This window comes from Triturus cristatus, chromosome 4_2 (assembly GCF_964204655.1).
Source record: "Triturus cristatus chromosome 4_2, aTriCri1.1, whole genome shotgun sequence".
Classification (NCBI taxonomy): domain Eukaryota; kingdom Metazoa; phylum Chordata; class Amphibia; order Caudata; family Salamandridae; genus Triturus; species Triturus cristatus.
Genome location: NC_140586.1, coordinates 317837154 through 317848437, shown reverse-complemented (window position 1 = coordinate 317848437; position 11284 = coordinate 317837154). Strand labels below are relative to the sequence as shown.

General features: G+C 45.6%; 1 protein-coding gene across 1 annotated transcript; it reads left to right on the top strand.

Annotated features, from left to right (window-relative positions):
- The first annotated feature begins 2553 nt into the window (after positions 1 to 2553).
- On the top strand, positions 2554 to 9551 carry LOC146833791 (uncharacterized). The gene is made up of 7 exons (XM_085600092.1): positions 2554 to 2614; positions 3301 to 3410; positions 3597 to 3791; positions 4899 to 5061; positions 6654 to 6819; positions 7308 to 7402; positions 8804 to 9551. The coding sequence occupies exons 2-7, from the start codon at positions 3390 to 3392 to the stop codon at positions 8887 to 8889; spliced, it is 726 nt and encodes a 241-aa protein (XP_085456218.1). The 5' UTR covers positions 2554 to 2614; positions 3301 to 3389; the 3' UTR covers positions 8890 to 9551.
- The last annotated feature ends 1733 nt before the right edge of the window (positions 9552 to 11284 follow it).

Here is an 11284-nt window from a genome sequence, read left to right as displayed (position 1 = left end):
ACATGTGTTCCACCTCATCTACTGCCCCACCCTCATGTGTCTTCCATCTCACCCACTGTCCCACTCTCACGTCTCTTCCATCTCACTCACTGTCCCACTCTCATGTATCTTCCATCCCACCCACTGTCCCACTCTCACACCTGTCTTGCATCTCACCCACTGTCACACTCATGTATCGTCCATCTCACTTATTGTCCCACTTTCACATGTCTTACATTTTACCCACTGTCCCAATCTCACACATTTCTTCCATCTCACCCACTGCCTCACTCTCACGTGTTTTCCATCTCACCCACGGTCACACTCTCACGTCTTCCATGTCAATCACTGTCCCTCATTCTTGTCTTCCATCTCACCTACTGTCTCACTCTCACATGCTTATTCCAAATCACTCACTGTCCCACTCTCACATCCTGTTCCCATCTCACCTCTGTCTGATATTAGGCCTCTGGCTCCTGTCTCACCTCCTGTCCCCATCTAACCTCGTGCACCAATCTAATCTGGGTCATACCCACCCAGCTACCCGTCTTCCATCTCCTTCTTACCCCCTACCCCTCTCACCTCCTGTCCGAATCTCATCTCTTGTGTCCTCTCACCTGTGGCTAATTTCTTACCTATTGACCCCTCCCCCAGGTCTGCCACTCACCATGGAAGGCTTCGCCTCTGTGTACTACAGTGAACCATCCGTCATGGGCTTCCTCGCCAACGTCATCAGCGCCTTCCTGGTGGCCCTACAGAACTTCTTTTCCTTCCACACCAAAGTGAACGCTGAAGGGGTGGAGAACATCTTGGCAGGTGAGTGTGGCGCTGGGATAACATGTCCCTCAACAGAGACCTCCTGGAGGTGCTGCAGAATTCATGCTTCCTCCTCCTCACTGTCTCCACCATCCAACAGATTCCACTCCAGGGATCCCATATCTTCTTCGGAGTGGTCTGCAGCATTTACACAGCCACCTCCCTCTATGCCACTTTTGCCAGCCTCATTAACTCCATCGCTGATAAGTCGTTGATCTCTACTGGACCCCAAGTGATGTCATCGGCTACGCTCCAGGACTTGCTGCTGTGCCTGAAGCGCGTCACCAGCAGGTCTAAGGAGGGCCAGGAGGTCAGCACTACCAGATGCCAGCTCCCTGATGCCCTCTTCTTCATCTGCAATGGCTTGGCCTCACTCTCTGCCATCCAGGGGTCCCTGAGTGACCCCACCAGAGCCCACCTCTCCATCCCTTGGGTGCTGATTCCTGGTGCTCTCTTCCAGTTGTATGTCTGCAGGATCGTGGTCCAGAGAGGGCGAAGATTTGGGCCGGTCCTACCCTTCTGTTTTGCTGCTGTTTGGGCCACATGGGCGTGGCTACGACTCGCAGGTAACTTGTGATCTCTTAATCTTATTCTTTACAATGTGTAAAAATGTATTTAGAAAAGTCCTAGGGATCAAGTGTCATGAAGCTTTTGAGTGGTTTAGATTCTCAGGCATACCAGTAGGGGCAGTGTGGGTGATGTGTATTTTTGGTTATTAGTTTAATTTCGAGTAGCCATGCATGCAGGTAGTTTCATGATGACATCACATGCAGTTCTTTGTTTGACTGGGGGGGGGGGGCTTGTAACCAGTGTGCTGAAGAAGTACCTGGGAGGGGTCATATGTGATGACTGGCAGGGGGAAGGAAAAGGGTTGGAGAGGAGTGCACCTGGTGGCCACTAGGAGGGGACTAATGACTTATGGAACCATTAATGGGTCTGGATAAACTATTGATAAACTGTTGTAGATAATCCACTTGTGGGAAGAACCAAGAGGTAATAATGCCTTTGTTCAAATAACTGGTCATTTCCTGCACCCAGGGGCATATTTACCAGAATTTAATTTTCGCTTGTCTTCTGACACATGCGAGAAAACACTTTATACTGGGATAAGGTGCTCCGGTAAGTGTGTATCACCAAATCAGGGAACACCTGTTCAGGATGGGGTGGAAGATACAGTTTTACACATCACCAGAAGCCAATATCTAGTACCATGATTGGCTGTTGGATGAGTGAGGTGTTGGACAGTATATGGTCCTCCTCCATCCCTTGTACTGCTCCTGGCCATCTCCTGCCTTTGAAGGAAGAGCTCCTTCCTATGTTCTGTTTCATCCATGACTAACCCTCTGCCCCCTCCACCTCTTCCCTCTCCAGGTCCCCTGCTGAATATCCACGTCACCAGTTGTGGTGCATTCACTGTTGGTGCCGTCACCTTCCTGGTCATCAATGTCTTCCTGATGTCCTTGGGTAAGTCTCTCCGGATACCGATGTCCAGTCATCCCTCTGTTGAATACTGAGGCCCAGGTGCCCTGACAGACAGCAGTTGCTTCTGGTTGTAGTGGGTACGGGCCGGTGTCTGTCACTCGACGGTCCATATGCACAGTTCTGAGGCATCATAGTGTCCTCATCTAAAGACTTGAGCAACTGCGACGCCCGCTGACCTCTGAAGTATGTCATTTCCGGTCTCTGACGCCATCTTGTTCTGCTTTTTCCACAGTCGCCTATGCCAACGTGGTGCTGGTGCTGCTCGCCCTGCTGATGGAGGCGGTGATTGTCTGTTTCCTGCTTTTCACCTTGGAATGCCTGCCTCTCCCGCTCGAGAGTAAGTGGACACCCTCCACTGTGGGTTTCTCTTGTGTATTAATGCATGTCAGTGATCTCGAAATGGTTAATACACGCTAAACAGGCAACTTCTATTAAGTGCCATCACAAGTGAATGCGTAATGTGGTGGGGGCTAAAGGGGAGTGGTCTGTAGAAAGGACTGGAGGGTGCCTGACAAGCCTGTGCTTCTGAAGGGTTGTGAGGGGTGAAGCAGTCAGTTACGTGTCAGACTCTGCTAGAGTTGACATTTTTAATGCAAGAAGGGCCTGAATGGAGTCAGTCACAAACCTGACATGTGTCTGGTTCTTTGCTAGACCTCCCCATGTGTTAGTTTCTGTATCTGTCTCTCCACTCCTGCTTTAAAATCACCTTGTTATAATACGAAGAGTTGGGGTGAGCCCCATAACCCTAGGAACCATGGCAATTAAGTATAAACCAAGACAGGGGTTCCTGTACTAGTTTAAATGTTTTACCAGAGATAATTTCATACAGACAGAGGGTGAGGGAAAATTAATCTCTGTCTTATGTTTTTATTTTATTGTCTTGGGTGCATTTACCTTCTTGAAATCCCTCCTGAAGGAACCCCTGTCTTGGTTTAACATTAACTTGATCCGCACAATCCTCTTTTTGTTATTGATACTATTGAATTTAATGTCTAATTTTCCCATCTTTGTGTGTTTTTTCAGTCACAGTATTGTCCGTCTTCAGTGTCGTCTGTATCTACGGAGCAGTGGCATCTCTTGGAAACTGCATTTTCAGCAAGGACCTGATTCCCATGGGACTACCTCTCTTCAAGGTACCTTGAATCATACATGCAATATGTTACGATTACTATTCTTAAAATAATACTCAGTTCCGATAAATGTGTCTCTCAAATAACCAGTCCATATCTCAGCCCTCTATCTCTGGGATGTGCATGTGCTGCTCAAGTGCAGCTCTAGGTGGCGCTGTCTCACCCCTTGTCTGTTCATTGTCCTTTTAGGAAACGAAGTCAGAGGAGAAAGTTGAGGCGTCCGACTCCTGCGTGTGCCCCGATTCCTATCGCACCAGCAGTCTAAGGACCATCGCCGGCCTGCTGGACCAGGGTGGGGTGTGCGGGGTCCCCACAGACACAGTCTATGCCCTGGCGGCATCCTGCAAACACCCCGAGGCCATCCAGAAGATTTACACCATCAAGGTGAGCACCGAGGAGCGGACTTCCGGCAGAATTCACCCGAGGCTGAGACAGAGGCTCTGTCATTCAAGAATAAGGCACACCTTTTGCTAGAACAGTTAGATATCACCCAGTGGCTTGAGACACTGTCATGGAAACGTCAGGGAGAAACCAGTCTGCAGGGGTGTGATTACCAAGGTGATACCAGCCTGGAGTATGTATAGTTGGATATATTGTCATTTAAATGACAGGGTAAAAACATTCTGCAGGTGAGGGTTTCCATGGTAATATCTGCCTAGAAAGTTCCAACTCCAAAACTTTTTTTTAAAAAAAAGGAAAGCTGCCAGGTTAAATGGTAGCTTGTCATGCTTTGCGAGGAGAGTGTGAGATGGGGGTGAAACCGGACATGTGGGTTCCAATCCACACAAGCCCTGGGTTAGGGGCAGAATAGCCCAGCGAGATGCTATCACATGCACAAGAAAGATACTAATGCCCCAGATTACACAGTGAGTCTGCATTCTCAGACTAGGATTGCATAGAACTCTGTGGCCAGTGTCTGTCTGCTGTAGGACTTTAGAAAGAGAGTAACAAAGAACAAGGGAACCCTGTGTGTCAAGCGGGACCGAGGGTAATAGTGTATTGCGGGAGACATAGGTCCCTACCAAACAACATAAGTGTAGAATCACAGAACTACAATTAGAGCTGTGTGGTACTTCCAAATGGAAAGGATTCTATTTATTCAAACATGCAGTAAAAAGGACCAATAACATTGAAAGTCCAATGGCTAATGTGACGGGTATGGGAATCAACAGATTTCCAGACCTCAGGCATTTGCATCAATATGTGACATTAGCGATACATTTTTAGAGCAGTCCCAATGCCAAAAGACAACTCGTGCTCCACATAAATCATCATACATTAGGGGTCACAGTGTAAGTGTCATTAGAAGGCCATACAGGCTTTTAACTTGCACAATCTCTTGGCTACCACAGGAGACTTTTAGTTTATTTACAGAGGTGGTGTGACTGGGTCTAAAGTCACTTATGTATCCTGCACATAATGTCTGAAGGTCCTGACCTCCCCCTCTGTCTCTAAACCATTAATTTCTCCCTTTTCTTCCATTCTCTGCAGGACCGACCCCTGGAGAAGCCCATCTGTATCTGCATCTCCCACCTGGACCAGCTGCGGGCCGTGAGGCCCCCATTCAGTCCTCTGCTTTGGGACTTCATGGGGAGCGTCTACCCTGGGGGTATCAGCTGCATTGTCCAGAAGGGGGAGTGGCTGAAGAGGATGGGTGAGTGTGACCTCTTCTGCATGGTCTGTTTCCTTCTCCAAAGAGGGGGGGGATGAGGATGGTAGAGGGGTGAGGGCTACAAATGCCCGAAGTTGTGCCTGGTGAAATTCAGGGATGTGCTCACTCCATGTACGTGCTGCTAGTCTAGACCATACTTCTTCTCCCCCGCCCACCAATGTGCACTGACTCCCATCTCATGAAGGAATTACTTGCACCTATCACTCCATTCAACCCCCAATGTCTATAGCCCCCCTTCTTATGTAGCTATAGTATGTACATTTCAGGGTCTATTCACCCCTTAATGGCTACAGACCCCCATCTCACATAGCTATTGTATATACATATAAGATTTCATTCAGCCCCCCCTAATATATGCATGGCCCAGTTCATGCAGATATTACCTGCACATTCACCCCCTGATATCTACAGACCCCCGTCTCATGAGGGTATTACATGTATCATGGACCCCCTAATGTCTACAGACCCCCATCTCATGCAGGCATTGCATTTACATTCACCCTCCTGAAGTTTACAGACCCCCATCTCATATAGCTATTGCATGTGCATATCAGGGTCCAGTGAACCCCATTCTGTGTAGAGGCCCCTATCACATGGAGCTATTGCATATACATATCAGGGTCCAGGCTCCCGCTTAATGTGTAAAGACCCCTATCTCATGCAGGTATTACATGCACATTCACCCCTAAAGCACACAGACCCCAGATCTCATGTAGCCATTGCATGTACATATTATATATATTATGTATATATATGTGTGTGTGTGTGTGTGTGTGTGGTGTATGTGTACATGTGTGTAAAACTGATAAAGAAATATATGTGACTCGCACAATTTCTGACTAAAACATTAATTAAACCCCACAGCAACGACAAAACAAAGAAAGGTTGCTTTTGGTATACTATGGCTGTATAAGATAAAATGTTTTGCGTGATGAGTCAGTGTATTTTTCAGTTGTGAAATAGTCAATCACGCAGACAGAATGATATATCAAACAGCCATAAAATTATGTAAGACAGAAATACATTTCAGGCTGAAGTCTTTTTTAAAGAGTTGTTAACAATATGTATTGCAGACATCTGGCCTCTCAAGATATAACAAACAAATGTGTGGTTGCCTTTCACAGTATTGTAATCAGCCGCGGTCCGTGCAGGTAACATCGATGGGGCGGTGGGGCCTCTTTTGGGGGCGGGGGGGGGGGGGGATTTCGAGGGAAAATTATTTATTTATTTAATTTTCCCTTGGCATCGTCCCTCAAAACCCCTCCCCCCCCAATGCGGCCCCACCGCTGTTACCTGCACAGACCATGGCTGTTTGTAATGCTTTAGTAGAACGTCTTTCACACTAAATGGACACTGTGTGCCCACTGCACAACTAGAGCAATCACATATTCAAGGACCCTAATTAATTCTTGATGTTCTGAGGCTAGACCATTCAAACATCTGCTCAAATGAAGTCATCACTGTACAGCATCTCTGTTCATAATGCTGAGCAAATAAACACAGTCAAACACAAATGCTCACTCACTCACATCTGACTTGTTGCTGATTAATTTTGTTATGTTCTCCTTCTGCAGGAGTTGGACCAGCTTATGATATTGTGGGCACCAGAGACTCCATCATGATCCGAGTGCCGGACCACACTATCTCTGCCCACCTGACCGACATGACCGGCCCTCTGGCCATCACTTCTGCCAATCCGAGTGGGGAGTGTGACAGCACCCACCATGACATGGTCATCTCGTGAGTACCCATTCAGAAAAGGGGCTGAAATCAGGAAAATGTTTGAGTGGGCCTTCTACGGAAGAGATGGTGCCTGGGGTTTGAAAGTTACTAGATGGATACTAGGAGCTAAGGGCTGGGGCAAGGATTGTGGAGGTGCGTGAGCTGAAGATTCTGAAAGGTGAAAGGGAGAGTGTGGGACTATTGATGGGTGGTGAACTATTTTGAATGGTTTAGGTTTTTTTAAGCATATAACTAGACTGGTGCTACTGAAAGGTGAAAGGAGGGAAAAGGGTGTTGGTGATATCTCACGCATATGTTTTAATGTATTTGAGATGCTTGGCATAAGCCTAAATGTGGGCGCATTAAACACAGGTGTATTTGACCAGTTGAGCTTGAGGTCAGGTAGATGTTTATAATCCTCCGGCTTTCCCCTAATCCCCAGCACCTGAGCCTTTGTCAATTATTACTTTAAATGAGTGATTTTGTATTTCCTCTCTGTGTTTCAGGCGTCTACGGCACAAGCTGGAGGGGGTGCTGTGTGATGGGGACTCCTACGAGATGGTGGGCTCCACTGTGGTGAACTGTCTGAGGATAGACGAAGGTGGGTCTCAACCAATGCTTGTTTCTGTTTCATCTCTGTCCCCTGCTACTCCCAAAGTAGACTCGGGAGCATCTATGGATGTGAACAGGGGGCTCTGCTCCCCCCACCCCTCCCCACCCACCAAACATCTGCCAGGAGATTTGGGGAAAACCAGTCCTGATCCAGTGTATTCCTGGTGTCCCAAGGCATACAGACGTACAAAGCCCAAACTGAATTGACAGATGAAACACTAAAGGGGCCAGGATGAATGCGTAACAAAGAGATGCACGTTATCGAGCCTCTGAGGAAAACTCCAAGTGCTTGTTCAAAGTTTACAGGGATGCCACTGGAGGTTTCTTACCTCTGCCAAATCCTGACCCCTACTTTCAATTTTACAAGCATTTCTCTTTATCATTAGTCTGCCCTACTGGTGTACCATCTTGCATAATTTGTTTCACAAACCTTCGCTAAAATTACATGAACGGTGTGAAATGCAGTTCGCCTTTATCTTGCATGAAATTTTAATGGTAGTATATACCGCACATTAAAAAAGTCATGTTAGATACTGGCACAAGACTTAATCAGCGAAAAATGTCTCTTATGGAGACATTTAATGCTCAAAGTTATCTCCAGTGAAGAATAAATGATGCAAATTGCATAATGCTAATTTGTCATATTTAGTAATAGTGATTACAAATTCACTCTGACTTAGTCAGCACATGGACCCAGAGCCTCCCTCAGTAAGACAATATCCCCCAAGGTGGGCTCCTTTAGTTTTCACCCAAACTCACATTATTGTTTCTCAGAGACAATCCCACCCTGCACAAGTTACCCAATGCCTGAAGGTTCTTACTCTGGTCCCATCTGAAAATAGAGACCTCAGAATCACAGATTCTGACATGCAGATTTATAAAATATTGACCATTCACAAATATACACAAATATCTCTTTAAAGATCATTAGACCTGCTAAAAGTTCATAATTCCAATGGGACTCACTTCCTAATTATTGGAATACAGAGTTAACTTACTATTTCATCTCCTGTATGAGTTTATTGGCCAAGTGCTTGAAAGCGAGTTTACTGCAGGTCGACATTTTTGCAGGGAGATAGTTGTGTGTGGAAGATATTTTGGCCTTGAAAGTTTTTGAGTCTGTGTTTTAGCAGTTTGTTGATTCCATGATATCCCACCCTGTCCCAGTCATTTAATGTCTCCTTGAGGGCTCACACCCCACACTTTCTCCAGTCAGTATATGCCACATGAGAGGGCGGTTCCCTTCGGTACTCCATCACCCATTGGTTCCTGAGGGGTCAATCCCCACCGTGCTCATTATGCTTGTCTCTTCTCCTCCCACTGCTGCTCACAGAGCTCAGACCTGTCCAAGCTCTCTCAATCTCATGCTGTTGTGCTTATTCCTTTCCAGGGATCCTGAGCATCGTGAGGGAGGGCTGCGTCCCCACCACCCATGTCATGCAGACGTTCGAGCGGGTGAAGAACGCGCAGGTGTGAGGCTACCACGCGCTACGACCAGTCTTGTTCTACTGGCCACAGCAGCATCCGTACAAGCCCTGAGCCACCTGCCATTTGCACTTTATTTGCCGGAAATGAAAGCATCACATTCTGAGGCCGGATATCCGCGTTGAGCCTGAGCTGAAGGGAAGACATTGCCAGAAAAGACTTACAGACGGCAGTGGAGTCAGACATTCTAGCAGACAGAACACAATACGTTTTGTCAGAATGCTTTAGTTGGATTGATATGCAGATGTTTTCTACTCTTCACTCTCCAACAGGGCATTGACCTGAAAGTCAGTGCTTGGTGATGTGTACAGCGTCAGATTCTCGATTCCACACCCCTCAGGATGCACGGGCACAGATCCAATGTATATATACTGTTGCATTCTGTTTGCGTTCTTTGCTTGAATATTATATTTTACCCTCTGTCCTTAAAGGAATTTTAATTTAATGCTGATACCGATGTTGATGACAAATTCTATTTATTTTGTTACTCTGAGGATGTCTGGTCCTGTCAGACCTCTCATCAGGCTCGTGTGACAGAATACTGTCAGAGCCAGACATCCCATATTGTTACAACCAGAACTATTGACTTCACTGGATGGTGCTGGCCACCCAATCGAGAGGAGCTTCAAGAACCACTGATAGAAGATTTTGAGTCTTAGGGACCTACATATAGTATTTAACTTATTTAATATATTGGAGTTGGTATTTATTGAAATAAAATAGCCCTTAAAAAGAAACTGTCTTTTCTCTTTGCTGTCAGGGGGACCCTTACCATGAATCCTCCTGTGATGCAGCTGTGAAAGAAAGGTGTCGTGTGTGTGAGTGTGTGTGTGCATTTATTGCGCAAAAGTCAGGGGTGTAAAACCCATATTTACCATGAAGTTTGGAAAATATTTCATAGTTTTCATTGAAATATGGTGTTATCATCATAAGCACAGCCCCACAAAGTATTCTGCAGCAGAGCTTTACCATTGTCTAGACTACTAGATTTAGACTCAATGGAAAACAAAAATATGTGTCATGGTTATCAAAACCAAGTGGCAAGAAAAGGCAAATTATGTAGCACATTCTCTGAAAATATTATTTTTATCTATTTGAGGTAGAAAGAAAATTTTCTGTTGAAATTTGCAAATTATGTGTTAAATGTGATAAATTACGCAGTACACTCTGCAGCCACAGAATCACATAAATCCTAAACCCTTTACCGTTGCCCATTATTTTCGCTTTTATGTTTGCCTTCAAACCCATCCAGTCTGTCCATATACAAACACTCATGCACGTTCATTTGCTTCCTTATCCTGCTGTTAGCCCTAAGGCTTTCCTGCGAATCCCCCTCTACAGTCAATTTCAAAATCATGCTCGATCTCAATTAGTCATATAAACTTCTCATGCATATGGTCACTATAGCAGCAGATGCTTTTTCATATGATCTAGTTTAATCTGCGGTTTCAACACCCTTTCATTTCTCAAATCATATGACCTTGTTTAATCTATTGTTTCCACCCCCTTTCATTTCTCAAATCCCCAAGTCACATTAAAGTGTTAAAACTTAAAGTCCCAACCCCTCCATTCATTGTTCATCATGCTACATTTGGTCATTCTCTGTTGATATAATTTAGTATTCTAATAGCACATCAGAAAGTGATATTTCAGCGACCTTGTTACTACCCTATATTTTAGTACCACAATCCTCATTTATGAGAACATCTTCTCTCGCCTTTCTCCCCTCCTTCTCTTACCATCTCATTTGACGTGATACGGGTTTCCGTAATTACATCCAATTGCTCGAATAACCTGTGTCTCATTCAAATTCCTTAAATAGGCTTCCAGTTAGGTTAACTCATTTCACCTGCAGTGGGGCCTTGAAAGCTCCCAAATTCCACTTTCACGTGGGCACCATCTTAACCTGGCTTCCCGATCGTTGCGCTTGCCTGATCTTAATTTATTTAATTCCTGCCTTATATGCAGATGATGCTGTGTTTCTCACTCAGATTTCTGTGGGTCTCCGAAGTCTTTTAAATTCTTTCATTGATTTCATGGACTCCTTAGACCTTTCAATCAAGTTTTCTAAATCGCATACTATGATGATTGGCAGTAAGAAGTCCATTAGCCGCAAGTTCCACCGTAGGGGGGGCAGAACTTACCAAAGTTTCTACTTTTCCTTATTTGGGGGGCATTGTTTGATGAAAGAGGGTCAATGGTGGCTCAGAGAGCACTCAAAAAGAACATCCTGGCAAGGGCAGCGGGTGCCACTATGGACTCTGCTAAGAGTTTAGGGGCTAAACCCGTACCCGCCCTAATAAAAGTCTATAGAGAAAAACGTATCCCAATGGCCACCTACGGTTGTGATGTGTGGAGGAGATACAGAGATGTAAATGAACTGCAG